At 45.1% G+C, this 16331-nt stretch overlaps 2 protein-coding genes across 2 annotated transcripts; one reads left to right on the top strand and one right to left on the bottom strand.

Moving 5' to 3' along the window:
• Positions 1-75: 75 nt before the first annotated feature.
• LOC135806094 (vacuolar protein sorting-associated protein 26B-like) lies at positions 76-7884 on the top strand. Its single transcript, XM_065320239.1, has 10 exons — positions 76-230; positions 325-468; positions 555-627; positions 898-1054; positions 2728-2829; positions 3118-3180; positions 3618-3724; positions 5468-5539; positions 5917-6059; positions 7300-7884. The coding sequence occupies exons 1-10, from the start codon at positions 228-230 to the stop codon at positions 7489-7491; spliced, it is 1056 nt and encodes a 351-aa protein (XP_065176311.1). The 5' UTR covers positions 76-227; the 3' UTR covers positions 7492-7884.
• Positions 7885-10090: 2206 nt separating this feature from the next.
• Positions 10091-16232, bottom strand: LOC135806092 (uncharacterized). Its single transcript, XM_065320237.1, has 5 exons — positions 15973-16232; positions 14265-14324; positions 13964-14123; positions 11781-12580; positions 10091-10848 (listed from the first exon to the last, which is right to left on the bottom strand). The coding sequence occupies exons 1-5, from the start codon at positions 16111-16113 to the stop codon at positions 10621-10623; spliced, it is 1389 nt and encodes a 462-aa protein (XP_065176309.1). The 5' UTR covers positions 16114-16232; the 3' UTR covers positions 10091-10620.
• Between the last annotated feature and the right edge of the window lie 99 nt (positions 16233-16331).

The raw sequence follows: 16331 nt of genomic DNA, 5'->3' as shown, positions 1-16331 counted from the left end.
TTTTTTTACACAGACTTCGCAAAGGAGGTCGTCTCCAGCTAGCTACCGATCCCGTTCAGGAGGTCTATGCATGGTCGTCTGTACTGCTTGATGCGGGAAACTGACTCAAGTTACTTTTCAATGTTCACTAAAATTATCGTTTGCAATCTTTGACTTGTTTGAAGTAGTGAGCCGTGTAAAGGATTCTGTTGCTCTTATGGTCAGCAGGTTATCCCCCTCCACCTAGAATGGTGAGCTTCCAAAGCAGTAAGAAGGACCCTGGCAATTTGAACTGTAGCTAGCTACTCGTTTTCTCCATTTCTCTTATTTTCTTCATCATTGTAGAGTTTCTTTGGATTTGGCCAGTCGGCGGAGATAAATGTAGAACTATCCGATGCCGAGAAGCGCAAACAGGTAGATGTTCGCAATGAAGAGGGCAAGAAAGAAAAGCTGTTTCTTTACTATGATGGAGAGACGGTGTCCGGGAAGGTACTTACTCTACAAGTAGTTGGAATATCTTGATCGGTAGCGAAACTGAGTTACTGAGTGAAGTCACTGTTTGTTCCTGTGGCTAGGTACATGTTCTACTGAAGCCTGGAAAGAAGCTAGATCATATGGGTATTCGCGTGGAGTTCATCGGCCAGATCGGTAAGATCATGTGTTTTACTTTCTTGCTTCACTGAGATGATAACTGAAGTGCACAATTAAATTATTTAAAACAAGGAAATACTAAAATGAATAGATTTGGTGCAACGTGAAAATGACGGGGTAGGACGCATAATTATTATGAAGCAAGCTGATTACTAGTACATTGGTGGGCTAATAACTTGTGCCCATTCTTAGTACATGTTGTGAGTGAGTTTGACCAAGGATTACACTGGCTTTTTCTTCCATTTCCCTTTTGGTTTTGTTCCGCAGAGCTATTCTATGATCGTGGCAACCACCATGAATTCACATCGGTGGTCAAGGAATTAGCTGGTCCCGGAGAGCTGGCCAAGAATTGTGTGTACCCATTTGAGTTCCTGCACGTAGAAAAGCCACACGAATCATACACTGGTGCCAATGTGCAGCTTAGGTCAGTAGCCCTTGCCGCCGCGTGCTGTGTGTTGTAAGATGTGGGGCGGTGCAGCAAGTTGCTAGAATCCGCCTAGTTAGGTCCAGTTATTCTACTACACATACATGTACATCATCCAATATAGTTTGAGTCTCCTCTCCTTAGTGGATGAGGCCATGCGGAATTTGCAGTGGATAATACATGTACATGATGCCAGTTGATACATAGCTTTCTTTGGTAAATGTGGTTATGTATGGTCATGACTCGACCTATGCGTGTACGCTGCTGCTCAATGAAATCCGGCCTCGTGAACCAGGCAATACCCAATGTTGTGGACTGCTGCAGACCACTGACTTATTCAGGAGCCTGGATTTCATTGAACACTGAGCACATTGAGCACACCTACACCTAAGTTTTGAACCCTGGTTGAAGTGCGCAGTTCGCAAGAAGACCTTCTCTATCTATGTCTGTCTCTCTCCCTCTGTCTCTCTCTCTGTCTCTCTCTGTCTGTCTCTCTCTCTCTCTCTCTCTCTCTCTCTCTCTCTCTCCCTCCTTCCCTCTCTCTCTCTCTCTCTCTCTCTCTCTCTCTCTCTCTCTCTCTCTCTCTCTCTCTCTCTCTAGCTCTCTCTAGCTCTCTCTAGCTCTCTCTAGCTCTCTCTAGCTCTCTCTAGCTCTCTCTCTCTCTCTCTCTCTCTCTCTCTCTCTCTCTCTCTCTCTCTCTCTCTCTCTCTCTCTCTCTCTCTCTCTCTCTCTCTCTAGCTCTCTCTAGCTCTCTCTAGCTCTCTCTAGCTCTCTCTCTAGCTCTCTCTCTCTCTCTCTCTCTCTCTCCCTCTCTCTGTCTCTCTCCCTCCTTCCCTCTCTCTCTCTCTCTCTCTCTCTCTCTCTCTCTCTCTCTCTCTCTCTCTCTCTCTCTCTCTAGCTCTCTCTCTCTCTAGCTCTAGCTCTAGCTCTCTCTAGCTCTCTCTAGCTCTAGCTCTAGCTCTAGCTCTCTCTAGCTCTCTCTCTCTCTCTCTCTCTCTCTCTCTCTCTCTCTCTCTCTCTCTCTCTCCTTCACCCCATTGCAACGTTTCTACGCATTTTCTCCATCCGCTCCAAATTTCTAAACTGACAACCTTCTTCCTAACAGTCCTCATTTGGGAGACTTATATCTGTCTTTATAAATGTAGTTTCTCTCTCTCTCTCTCTCTGTTTGTCTGCCTGTCTGTCTCTGTCTTTCTCTCTTTCTCTGTCTGTTTCTCTCTCTCTCTCTCTCTCTCTCTCTCTCTCTCTCTAGCTCTAGCTCTCTCTAGCTCTCTCTAGCTCTCTCTCTCTCTCTCTCTCTCGCTCTCTCTCTCTCTCTCTCTCTCTCTCTCTCTCTCTCTCTCCTTCACCCCATTGCAACGTTTCTACGCATTTTCTCCATCCGCTCCAAATTTCTAAACTGACAACCTTCTTGTTAACAGTCCTCATTTGGGAGACTTATATCTGTCTTTATAAATGTAGTTTCTCTCTCTCTCTCTGTTTGTCTGCCTGTCTGTCTCTGTCTTTCTCTCTTTCTCTGTCTGTTTTTCTCTCTCTCTCTCTTTCTCTCTCTCTCGTTCTTTCTTTCTCTCCATAGCACTGTTGTGGTAGTTTTCGTTTTCTGCACTTCCAGTAAGTGTCACGACTCTTCCTATCTATGTGCATTCGTTGTCGTCTTTCTCCTTCGTGTTCAGGTACTTCATTCGCGTGACGGTTGTCAAGCGGTTATCAGACATTGTCAAGGAGATGGATGTAGCAGTACATACACTGTCATCTTTCCCAGAAATCAACAACAGGTAAAAGCTGGTGGTTGATATTCTTTGCAAAAAAACTGTAACTCGGGCTGTTGTATGAACATCCACTGCGATGTTGCTTTGACGGCCCAAGATGTAGAGGGGCTTCACACTGTGAACAATGGGATATGTTTGGCGTCTGTACTATCATCACTGGAAGGCCTTCTGTCTCTGTGCATTTGCGCTCTTGTGTGTAGTGTAATGATTCCTGTGCGGGGGATTGATTTTTTCATAGAGTCCCCAAGGTTTACCTATCTGTTCACGTTCTCTCCTTCTTTTCTCCTTTTCCAGTATCAAAATGGAAGTTGGTATTGAAGATTGCCTCCACATTGAATTTGAATACAACAAGTCGAAGTAAGTTATTTTTACTTTCCTTGTGTGATAGCAACTGTGGGAAAAGATACATGAGGACTTGATATCTACGAGCATGTGCCTGTGTTTCTTTGAGTGTACCTACGTATTTTCCTGACCCTGTGAAGTGTCATGTGTTTGTTGTGTATTCTTCTTGGTAACGAAATTACCTTCTTTTTTTTCTCCCCAAAAGCTAATTCATGATTCATTCATAGACAACTTGCCTACACTCGAATAAGCACTGCAGTTCACACATACGAGGTGTCCCTCAGAATATTGATAAGCTAATTCTCTCTTAAAACTCGGATGTTGAGCCAATTAAATTATGGTGAAAAAGATCTGGTTACGTTGGTGGACAGTTAGTCATAACTCGTAACATTTTGTCCTCCTTTTTCACCATAATTCTCCCTTGTTATTTGTTTTTGCTCATGCTTGTTCAGGTATCACCTACGAGATGTCATTGTTGGCAAGATCTACTTCCTCCTTGTGCGGATCAAGATCAAGCACATGGAGCTGGCAATTATTAAGAGAGAAACAACTGGCTCCGGTTAGTGGTATTAGCTGTTCTCATCACAAATTCATCCGTATTTTGTGCTGCTGGTCGATCTTCTTCGATTGGCTTTTTAATCTATTCTTGTAGTCAGTGTTGCACTTGTGGACAGCGGTACTCTTGTGTGCTGGACTGCTACACATTGGCAAAGGTTCAGAATCAAGAGTCCTTCTGGGCTCCATTGTACAGATGCGCTCACTGAAACCAGACCCCAAGTACGAAACTGGTGCCCTGTTACATGACTGTGTACGTCCAATCACATTCGTACTACTTCCAAGTACACACAGGGCATCAAGGGCCGTGCAAGTTCAGGGCTAGTACTTGTACAGAAACACGTGGGCGCCATTTTGGTTCACGTGACATGTGCCCCACCATGCTGTGTACAGGGAATCTTGCCGTACTTCGCGTCGACTCTGGCCTGTTCAAATCCACGCAAGTGAGCCACAGTTCTCTCTAGCAGGCTGAGATTTTGCAGGCACCGAGTTCAGATGCGGGCAAAGGGATTCACCGAAGGATTTTTTGATTTTCGCAATTTGGACCTCAAATAACACCCTCAAACTCGGTAAACGTGTCCCACCTCTAGGATCGTTTTGGCGAAATTCGCTTCGGTCAAAGTATGGAGCATCTCCTACTGAAAATTTTGAGCCATCGATTGTCAAAATCGGCTCATGCGGAGCTCACTTGTGTCGTTTTGAAGGACGCCGCGCCACGCGCGATCTGCGCTGGTTCTTTCACAAACGGAAGACACCTTCCAGTCAGAACTGCAGACTGTGACAGTGCAGTGCGCACGGCAAGGAAAAGGAGACGTGCATTTTCCATTTGTTGCACTGTGTCCTTTGCTTTTATTGTTCACTGATAACATGTTCGCAAAATCTTGAGCTAGAGAGAAGACTGACTTACAATCTGATTCATCTAGGCTTCAGCGTGATGCACGTATCCAGACCATAGGAAATATTAGAGTCATGGGAAAGGAACCGGGAACCACGAGAATAATTTTCTGGAGCGAATCCAATTATTACCATGGTTCCTTGTTCTTGAACACCGCGCTCCACATCGTCAATGTTCTGCGAGGTAAGGATTTCAGGACTACTGTCGGTTTATTCGACCTCTGGGCGATCTGATCTACGTCCAGCTGGCCATGATACTGAGCCGAACTGGCCACTAGTTCGCTTCTTTCTCGACTCGGGATAATCAAGCCGGTCAGAGTGCGACTTTTTCCTACCCTGGATGCGACCCATGGCGCGGACTGAAAATAACTACTGAACACCTCCTTGTACAAGCACTGACATACAAGACCGGTGGTGGATACAAACTGACAACAGGAAACCCTAACAGCACCCGCTCTGTCAAAGAAAGTCGAAGGGAAGCAGTTCGAACTAGTTCAAGCACCACCAAAAAATAAAAAAAACTAGCACTTGCTCTTGCAGCTAGGTCAAAGACTGCACTGGCAAGTACACTTTTGCACAGTCGCGATCTCGCGGCCCCGCATCACGTGCGGGTATCTGATGACGTAGAGTGATTCAAGATGGCCTCTGACGTGTTTGCCGTTTTGTGATCCCAAATACCAGCCCTGAAGTTGAGGGGGGGGGGGGAATATGCACTTTGGGTCGGATTTCGCCGAGCTCAACTAGATAATGTCGTACAGCTTTTTCCGAATTGGGTTCTAGGACGCTTAGAGCATGGGTTAATTATGAACTTATGACACTCTGACTAATTCACTCTTTCATTGTTCTGTGGCAGGACCAGCAAACACCTACAACGAGAATGAAACGATCGCCAAGTATGAAATTATGGATGGTGCACCTGTTCGAGGTATGTTTGCTTTCTGCAAGTTACCATGCACACACACACACCTCTACTAGCATCTACTGACTCTGTGCACTGTGCTCCAGGCATTAGGCAGAGCTGGAAGGCTCAATTCCGAAAATTCTATGGAAACTTGCACCTTTTCACTTCAGTCGTGTTTGAGGATTTGTTTGATGCAATGACATTCTGGAGTGTATTACTGCGACAGAAAGGCTATAGACCACCATGCTATACTCTCTCCTGCACGCGCTGTTAATAATCACATTTCTGGTGGGTGCGCTCTTCAACAATCTGGAATCAAGAATCTGTTTTAGCAATACCGGAAAGAAAACCTATGCCATGCTGCATGTTTGCATTCTCGTATCAACTGTTGTGTTCCTCAGGCGAGTCGATTCCAATCCGCTTGTTCCTCTCCGGTTATGACCTGACGCCGACAATGCGAGAGGTGTGTCGGAAGTTCAGCACACGCTACTATCTCAACCTTGTGCTGGTAGATGAAGAGGAACGGCGGTATTTCAAGCAGCAGGTACGAGAGACCCGTGATTTTATTCTGTACTGTTTGTACTTATTGGTTGTGCTTGTCAAGTGATAGAAAGTCATTGTGGCATGTCTTTTTTTGTCGGGTTTTCCCTTTGAGCATTTGTTTTAAATATAAAACAAGTTTATCATCAGGTGTGCTGATTTGAACTCTGATGGTGAGCCAGTGATAATCATAAAATATAGAATATAGAAAGGAAAGGGACATATGGATACGAGTTAAGAGTAGCTGTCCACCACTGTAACTAGATACTACGTGTATATACAGTCATAAAGTGGAACAACTAGGCGCAAAACGGACAGAGAACTGAGATATTTGACGGCCTGACGCCTAGCTCCAACACATTTGCTGCTTCGAATTGTAGCTAGACCGCTTTGTCAAGTATCTTACTCATCTCGTCATCGTCCAGTAACAGTCGACATTCTTTGTTCCCGGAGGACTTTAGCTTGTACTCATTTTCATTGCGCTTACCTTCCCCACTTTGGTGTCCTAGAACCTTCCAAGTTGGAAGGCTGTTGGTTAGCGCTTCGGAGATGTGTTGGAGCTAGGTGGCAGATCGTCGAATGTCTCAGTACTATTGGCTCAACGTCCGAGCTTCGAATGTATAATATAATAAGAGGGAGAACCAACCGCAGTCAGGCAGGCACAGTGCCTTGCTCTAAGACCATAATGGAAACCGAGGGGTGTCAAGATCAAGTCATGCTTGGAAGCAGATGGATTTTCCATCTGTGCTGCGGCTTGCAGTCAATTGAGAACTTGCATGTGGTGCAGAAAATTGGATTTCAGCGTCTAGTTAGAGGACCTGATCTATTCTCCTCGCTGTTTAGGAGTTGCATCTGACGCTTGATCATGGGTTGGTGGTGTCCCATAGAAGTGGAAATTTGGCTTTAACCTACCAGCATCCGTAATAACAGTAATTTGTCTAATAACTAGGTGCCCACGGATGTAACTAGATCAGACTGAAGTACATGCATACAGTCAGATAGTGCTACTGCTGGGCATGAAACTGACTGAGAGTACTGAGGCATTCCATGAATAACCTTCACCTAGCCCGGACACATCTCCAATGTGAAAACCAACAATCTTACAGCTTGGCTCAAGGTTAGGGAAAGTCCAATGCGAGAAAGCAAACGTAACGTAGAGATGCAAGCTTTGTCCTACGCGAGCCTAGAATGGTGATTGTTGCTATCTGTCTTCTTTGTGCTCTTGCACGCATCTCAACCTGTAGGAGATTACGCTGTGGCGCAAGGGAGATCTACGGTCAATTCGTAAGGAGCGACGGGAGCTTGCCGCCCTGCAGAGCAAAGATCGACCTGCCCCTGACACTCCATCTGAAAAGATGGCCAGAGATGATGCTGCTGAGCAGAAAGAGAAAGAGGAAGCAGCAACAGCAGCGGGAGCAGGAGACGACGACTTGTAAGATGTGATCCTGTGTTCTCGTTCAGATTTTGTTTGTTGTTGTAGTTGTTGTTCTCACTCGTTTCCTCTCATCCTCCTGCTCATCTTTTCCTCAGTCCTATCGTCCTTGTGTGGAGTGTCATTGTCCTCTTTACTCTGTGTATGTTTTGAAAGATTATCCATCTATCCTTGTTTAATTTCCCCATCCCTTCCCTTCGTTTTGTAAGTTTCACCAGCTTCAACCACAGCATTCTTTTTTAAGTTTTTTTCTTCGCTTTTTGCAGCCTGTCGAGCATAATTGATCCATATATTACATAAAATTGAAATATTCTGTTCGCAAATGAAAATAGTCCTTACGCATGCCAAGATTTCATGAGCCAGTATAGGCAAATAGGAAAACATACTTTATTCTGTAGTTGTGCGTCTGCTGGTGCTGCTTGATGTGCGTGCGTGTGTGTGCATGTGTGTGCCAGATAGTGTTGGGTCTGTTGCTAACGTGCTCGGCTGCATGTGGTGTAATGTTGTACCTGCCACCAAGAGTGCATAAACAAGAGTATGCAACTCCGGTTATGGGTCAGTGCGCGGCGCACTGCCTTCATCACGCTCTGAAAGCATGCACTCAAACCCACAATTTCTCGTACGAGCCCATCCGTTTTTGCACGATTCCTTCCAGTACCTATGCGATCTCTAAATTTCGGCACGTGAACTCCAGTTCCGTACGAAAGTTCATTTCAAACCAGAGGGAAAGTGCGGTGTTTGATTTTCCGCAGTGCGCGGACTGCAGCTGAATGATGTAATGAAGGCAGCGCGCCGCGCATCTGGCCCATAGAAAAGAGATCACAGTTGCATACTCTTGTTTATGGACTCTTGCTGCCACCTTTGTTAGTTCCAGGTTTCATTTTACTTTTTTACCTGTTACGCATGGAATGCTTTTGGCTCTTGTGTAGTCAATGGTATAGTGAAGCTTATAATAATTATTATCAGATCCACTCTGACTTAGCCACCCACACTAGTAGCAAGTATTACCTTCACTGGGTAACTGCAGTTGGATCCCGGGACGGATACCCTGATGCCTTCAATCATTTTTCTGCACCTTGTCCTCACCCACTTACTGAGGTGTGGTGAGCCCATAAGTGGGATCATTTCCAGGTCCACCCATAGTTGTGGATTTCAGCGGGTGTCGTCCGTTGACCTGTTCACTAGCCAATTGAATCCTCTTTCCAAGATTCTTTTGAGTCTCTCTCCCCTCTCCCGGGAAGACCCGTGTGTGTGCGTGCGTGTGTGTCGGAAAGCTACCTTTTAAAACTCCCTACGCATTTGGAAGTTGGACTAGTTTCGGCTCCACAATCCAGTGCCGTTACTATTATAGCTTTCATGCCTGAGGTTGTTGGTATATCTATTGGTTCGGGTTCAAAGTACTTGTACTCAATTGCCGAGGCTGGCTGATAAAGTAACTCCAATTTCACCGCAATGCATCTAGTGACAGTGTCTGCTATCAAAGCCTGTCCCCGGGGAAAATTGCGGAAAAAAATCGCAAAAAAACGCGGCATAATATGGCATAATTTGCGGTGAATTTGCGGTAAATATGCGGTAAATAATATTGATGTGCGGCAATTTTCAGTGAATATGTAGTGAAATCAATCAGTTACAAGTCTGTGGTGTAAACACTCGTCATATTTGAGTAAAAAGCCGCCACGATGAGACGTTGCTGACCGAACAGTGCACTGTGTGTACGTGTAGTGCAACAAAAAAGTTCAAAAAACGCGGAAAAATCGCGGAAAACGCGGTCTTTTAAAAAATCGCAAAAAACGCGGAAAAAAACGCGGCCGCGGAATTGCAAATTTCCCCGGGGACAGCAAAGCAGTGTGCTGTTTATACTGGTTACCACAGCAAGTGTAGGGTATACACAGACAACCGTCTTGGCTGTCCCGGTATGCTCCGTGTGGTGTAGACGAGGTGTGCATTGGGGGTTCGATCCATATGCCTTCGCCAATTGTGTGGATTAAGCAGTTATACGGTGCTAGTGTTGATCTGTTTCATTCAGATCTTGTCTGCTGTCGTTGCTAGTGAAATTGCTACATACCGGTATAAGAGAAAATCTGTGGGCGTGCACCAGGGAATACTAAATTTTTCGTGCAAGAGGGCATCACTTCAAAGCCCCAAATCTCCATCCACTGTCACAGCTGATTGCTGGCTTTCTGCACCTGATTTCAGTTGCATCCATGTACTTGTGAGAAGGCAGTGAAGATTCTCTGTCAAGAATCTTAGCGCGGTGAAAAGGCTGGAAGTAACATGCAGTCGAGAGATGATGTTGCGAATTCTCGATGGTCAAACTTGTAGTGGCCTCCCCAGGGAGTCGCAACTGCAAGTTTTGGAGAGACTGGGTTTTGTGTTTTTAAAGAAAAACCGGTATTTAAAAAAAGTCGTGGGGATAAGAATGATATTTTAAATCAACGCAATGAGAAGAGTAAGTTGTGCACTCAGTACAAAACCATGAGCAAAATCTGCTGCTCATGGTTTTTGTACTGAGTGCACAACAACTTACTCTTTTCATTGCGTTAATAAAAAAAATCGAAAGAAGTATCAGCACCGACGCAATCCACACAGTCCAGTAAAGCCAATTTAGTAACCAAACGTTTTTGTTACCTTCTCGTCATGGGTAAGTACAGGGAATAACGGAAATATGTCAAATACAGCGACTTATAGAGCTAAAGCAAAATCATAGATTTAAAACCTCACGCTACACTTGTATAAAAAATTGAAAAAATTAAAATTAAACCAAGGTGAAGGCAGTACAGCAAAGCAAGGCCGTCGCAAACGCACACTCAACTCAACTAAAAACGAAATGCGCACTTGCCAATATGCCAAGACTTCCGACAAGGATACTGTCTTTGTGATATCCGCCAGCCAATGTACATCACAGATACACAACACGCTATAGCACCCGCACGGTCTACCGAGGACGTGTCGAGCCTCAAGGCAAAATCCTACATGCAGCTAAGCAAAGTAGTGGCCACTTTGGAACAAGCACAACGATGAAAATAATTCAAAGCAGTGTAGGACATTGAATAAACCAAAGGAACCAAACTGTTACGTCCGACCACAGCAAAAGAACGCACTCAAGCAGCACTACGCCAGCTGTGCTTCACGGTCACCGTGACCACCACAAAAGCGCCTGCAGGCGTCTCCTCCAAGCCGGCTTGCTATCCTTCCACATGCCAACTGCCTTCCTCTCAGCTTCATGCTCGGCCTGCAACATCATGGATGTAAGCTTTCTCTGGTCACTCTTGATCAGAAATGGACTTGCAACAGGAGCAGCCTCAGCCAAGCCAAGTCTCACCAGTCGATAGTTTATGAACACTGGACGCAATTTCGAAAACTATAGGCAAAGACAAAGAGAGGCGTAAGACAGAACTCTCTAAAAACAGTTTGGTATTCAACCAGGAAGGAAGATATGAGAATTCCAGCGACTGCTTGTCAACGTACGTCATGTACATCTAATGGCAAGAGTTCACACGCCTCCCCAAAGAGTACTTAGCGTGTAACTCTGACTTCCGGGCTGTGGGTGCTCTGCATGGTGCGCTGTTGCCTTCATTATGCCAGGCCTTATGCACTCTGGCTGATGCAATCGCAAACTCCAAAGCAAGCACAAAAAGGAAACGTTTCGAAACTGCATACTTCAAAGTACTAGTACATGTACTTCGATGTACTCTTGGGGGTCGTGGGTTCTTTTAGCGAGCGATAAGATTGGTAAAGATGGCACTCCCTGACAGAAAGCAGCACAGCTCATGGCAGATCCAGGCTATATACATGCAGACAGTCGTTGCACAGAATACGAAACATACCTGAACATTGAAATGGATGTGGAACACGCAATGTGAATTTTCACCATCAAAGACCCCACATATCAACTCGGGGGGGGGGGGGGGGGGGAGGTTCTTGCCTTCTTGGTAGTATCAAGAATATATAACCCCCCCCCCCCCCCGAGTGTGCAACTCCTGATACCCTTTCTATGGGGTACGCCACCAGCGAAAACTCACATCACGTGGTGCAGTGTCGCAGTTGTACGTTTCCAGCCCGTTTTTAGCGAGCAGTGGAGTAATAAAAAAGCACTCTCTGACAGAAACTCACTGCGGGTATGCAAATCCCCAGCATGATCGTGGCAGATATTCGGATTGCGCGCACGCTATCCTTCGTTGGCACGTAGTACGAACGTATCTGAGACACGTGATGTGAGTTTTCGCCGTCGGAGACCCATATGCAGAGTTGCACACTCTTGGGGGGTTAAATACTCTTGGTAGCAATACTAACCTTTCTTTGATAAAGGAAAACGAAGGGATCATCACCCTTTTGCAGCAGCGTCATTCTCAAAGTCCGGCCAAGGATATTAGCGTGGAACCAATCCAATGAATCATCTGAGTGTCGGTATGCAGGAAAGGGAACGTCTGGTATGGATGAAGGCTCCTTCTCTGCGTCCTCCGTAGGTGCAAGAGGGCTATCAGAGTCCGTGGATGGTCGAATCGGTGGCTCAGGCAGAGCAGAGTCTGGTGTGGATGAAGGCTTCTTCTCTGCGTCCTCCGTTGTAGTGTTTGACTTGGTTTCAGTTGGAAGTGCAGGTTGAACAAACTCCTTGGGTGCAACCGGGCTACCAGAGTCAGGGGATGGTCGGATTGGTGGCTCAGGCAGAGCAGAGTCTGGTGTGGATGAAGGTTTCTTCTCTGCGTCCTCCGTTGTAGTGCTTGACTTGGTTTCAGTTGGAATTGCAGGTTGAACAAACTCCTTGGGTGCAACCGGGCTATCAGAGTCAGGGGATGGTCGGATTGGTGGCTCAGGCAGAGCAGAGTCGGTGGTAGCTGACAGTGGTGTCGGCTCAGGGGGCACCGAGTCGGTGGCTACTGATCGTGATGTTGGTTCAGGTGTGGCAGAGTCAGTGGCCCTTGAAGATGGTGTTGGCTCAGACGACGAAGAGCTACTAGCGCTAGTTGCTGGTGAAGGCGGTGTGGGCTCAGACGCGCTGGTGTTACTAGTACCAGATGAGGATCTGTCAAGGGGTAGATTAAACAGACGTTCTGGGAATTGAACCCCAGATAGGCGAATATGCATGACATTGCCTGGATGAACAACGTAGACACAGAAAGCAGTCAAAATGATTAGCAAACAGTTCACACAAGCATAGAAGCTAAACCACCTCACTATTTCAGCTGTTACAAAGAACACACAGCTTCTCCAAAAATGAAAAGTGTGCAAACTCTGCGCATAGGACCTGTGATGGCAAATACTCGCATCATGTAGTGAAGTACCGTATTTCCCCGAATATAGTAATATACCGTAGTGTTTTGTATTCTAAAGCCTGTCTCATAGAGAAGCCTGTCTTGAATAGAAGCCTGATTTTTCAAGACACACTGTCGGCACATACGCCTGGTTTTAGTGTTGACATACATAGAAATACCTGTCTTGTAATGTATAGAAGCCTGTCTCATATAGAAGCCTGCAAAAAAACCCCAGGAAAGTCATAGAAGCTGCGGCTTTTATACACGACGTTTATACACGACTTTACGGCAGGTATTGTAGTAGCACCTTTTTACAGTTAGCTTCAAGCCGGCAAAGAAGGGAGTTAGCTTCAAGCCGGCAAAGAAGGGAGTTAGCTTCAAGCCGGCAAAGAAGGAGGCGTGACTTACAATCAAGCGTGACATCCTACATAGTGTGAATATACTGAACCAGTAGTGCTCAACTGATCTGAAACCAGGGGTGCGACTTACAGCCGAATGTGACTTATAATCGGAGAAATACGGTAGTGCTTCTAGTGTGCTTTGCACTCCAGTCTACGCTGGTTGTCAAGCGATGCACAGTTCTGATCTGCAACAGACCATTGTCCATTCCCCTTCATGGAGTGCTACTTTCAACGGCAGCGGAACCCACATACTGTAAGACATGTATTATAACGAGGAAGCAAATCTAACTTTTTAACGGATGACATTTCATCGTTATAATAAGATTCGTTGAGGCCGTACTGCTTCAGATATGCTGTGTGTGGATATGGCAGAATACTGCAAGATCGTTAACACATCTTCTCGTCAGCCTATGAATTTTGGACAATCATTAAATTTGCGACTCGTTTTAATAACATGTCTTACAGTAACACGAACAAGACAAAACTTGGATTTTAAGTTTTAACATGAAAGAAAATTCAGATGGAGTACAAGGATTTTAGAGGTGGCATCCTGATAATTCGAACTCCCCAAAAAAGTAGGCGTACATCCCCAGTTCTAGGTTTGAACTTAGTTGGTAATCGTTTTGTTTGAAGTCAATACTGGAAAACGGGTGATGTTTGTGATTTGTGTGAGAGGTGCCGAATCGCAAATTTCGAAGTTCACAAACTCGCACCATGAAAAAAACGAGAAAGATGCGCGGTCACACACAAAGCAATGGCAACCCCGTCGCCTCCCCTCCCCCGCTTTTTTCTTCGTCACATACACTGCACCAGCACCACATACTTTCATCATGATGCTGTCCACGTCCGAACACACGATAGAGCATAGGCATGTGCACAACTCCAATACTCGTCTCATTCACCTCCACCACTTTGACTGGCAACCGTGCATTCTCACGGTATACCCTTTGCGGCACAGCACTGATGCCTTTCAAGCGACGTAGCTGAGGAAACAAAGATCAATAGACAGCACATCACTAGTACAATGAGCATACATGTACATGTGATCAAAATTTGCACATCACCCAAGGATTACGAACTGGAAAGCTGCAAACAATCTCACAGTGGTCTTGAAAAGCACTTACCGAGTTGCTTCTCCAGAGCAACAAAACTACTCCAACTCCTGCGAGAGTATATGGGACATTCTACACAAAGAGAGGGAAATGATACGTGACACAGATGAGGTTATCTCAACCATTGGTCATTTAAAATAATTATACCGGTCGGAGTCAAGTACATAGTGCCAAAAAGTATTTCAAAATACTGCTTATGTCATGTAATAGACACCCTTAGCAAACAACGGTAATGCTATTATTTACGGTACTCGTACCTTGATCACCCAAATAGCGTTGAAGATGCAGCGTAAAAACGTTATTTATCGTTGTGACAAACGGTACGTTTTTTGGCCAAATATTGCGCAGTGCGTACCCATTTCACCTTGCATCGCGTATATGGCGCCATAAATGGTTGTACCGCGCAAAATAAAAGCTATACTCATGGCAACAGCGTACTAAAATTAGCGTGCATCTTGCTAAAGGTCAAACCCAAATCTCGGTATTTTCCCCCTTACGGTAACACCGTTACAACAATCATAACGTTTTTTTTGCTAAGGGTGTCTAAAAAGTCAATGTACCATTCAACTTTATCCAGGTTCTAGCTAAGGGGAGAAGGGACAGCATCCCCTTACCCTGATGGCACGCCCCTACAGTGCATTTCAAAACTATAGACGCGTAGGGTTTTTGAAATATTTCAAATTTGGCTGGAACTTTTTGAGAATAGTTTTCGGAATATTGCTCAGGATCGCTCCACAATTACTCTCATATAGTTTCTAAAGGATAGGATAACAGACGCCCAATTTGGAAAAATTTATGCACAAAGTGATCACAGATTTTATGTGGTATAGATGCTGGCATAACGGTTTTTGCCTAGGTACGCGTCTATAGTTTTGAAATGGACTGTAGCCCTCCCCTACTCTGATAGCGCACCACCCTATTATGGCCTACTCATTTTTCGACCGTCTCTGTTTCGTTGTGTTTTGTGTTTCTGGCAGTCATGTGACTAATTACATATACATGTACATCACCAAGATCAAGAGTACTCTCTATGTACTCTTAACATCACTGAAATCTCCCGAAAAAGTGACATACAGGTCAGACCTCGCTATAACGACCCCCGCTACAACATAAACCTCACTATAACGTACAAATGTGAATGTCCCTGCCGAAACCGCATCACTTCTGTACAAAATTTCCTCGCTATAACATAATCCGCTATAGCGTAATGTTCGCTATAACGCACTGTTTGCTGGGTAACGGGCGCACGGAGACCTCAGCATAACGTAAACACTCGTATGAAAATGACTATGTACACGGCATGCATGCCTTCTCGCGACGAATTCGAGACTGAGCCGTCCACCTCGGAAGCAGGGAGTAGTAAAATACCGGTATTTTACTACTCCCATTACTTTTTATAGGCTCTACATGTATTATCTTGTCACATGTACAAGTACACGCACTACATGACTCTCATGACTCTTGTCACCCCTTTGCTGACAAGCCTGTACACATCTTTGCTAGTCATCATCATACCTGTATGTAAAACAGCACAGTTGTAATCAGTAAGTGAAGAGCGTCATTTTGACATACATATTGCATATTGGTGTGCCCAACTCACTATAACATAAACCTCGCTATAACATAATTTCTCCCATCCCCCAGAGATTACGTTATAGCGAGGTCTGACCTGTAATTCAGTAAGACACAAATACATAATCATTGTAATTATGGGAAATACCTTTACGATGCGGAGATTGTCGTCAATCTTCAATGAAAGATAGTCCAGCATAAAGGCAAAGCTGTCTACAGTTCCACGATCTACGTTGTCTTTTTTAGCCACATCTTTGCTGTTAGCTGGGAAATTTCTTCTTTCCGACATGCTTCACTGATCAGAGAGTGGTATTTCAACTATCTCCCTGCTTCAGATTGGCGAGCCAAGAAGAGGCAGACTGGTACTGGACGTAGAGTCTACCACTCACACACGTGTAGGTAGATCTACAGCTACAGGTACTAGGTACATGATTGTGGTGTCCTGGTGTCGTGATAATTATTATGATTAATTTATGGTCATGTACATGTACGGACGTGCTGGTATTC

This window comes from Sycon ciliatum, chromosome 1 (genome assembly GCF_964019385.1).
Source record: "Sycon ciliatum chromosome 1, ocSycCili1.1, whole genome shotgun sequence".
Lineage (NCBI taxonomy): Eukaryota > Metazoa > Porifera > Calcarea > Leucosolenida > Sycettidae > Sycon > Sycon ciliatum.
Note: the sequence above shows the minus strand (reverse complement) of the source record. Positions and strands in the feature narration are given on the sequence as shown.

Excerpts from the sequence above, each read along its gene's own strand:
- LOC135806094 (XM_065320239.1), top strand. Across the intron at positions 469-554 it reads GAGAGACGGTGTCCGGGAAG|GTACATGTTCTACTGAAGCC; the intron begins GTACTTACTCTA and ends TCCTGTGGCTAG. Across the intron at positions 6,060-7,299 it reads GGCGGTATTTCAAGCAGCAG|GAGATTACGCTGTGGCGCAA; the intron begins GTACGAGAGACC and ends CTCAACCTGTAG.
- LOC135806092 (XM_065320237.1), bottom strand. The coding sequence starts at position 16,113 with ATGTCGGAAAGAAGAAATTTCCCAGCTAACAGCAAAGATGTGGCTAAA. Across the intron at positions 14,325-15,972 it reads ACAATCTCCGCATCGTAAAG|AATGTCCCATATACTCTCGC; the intron begins GTATTTCCCATA and ends CTCTTTGTGTAG. Across the intron at positions 10,849-11,780 it reads TTTTCCTTTATCAAAGAAAG|TTTTCGAAATTGCGTCCAGT; the intron begins GTTAGTATTGCT and ends CTTTGCCTATAG.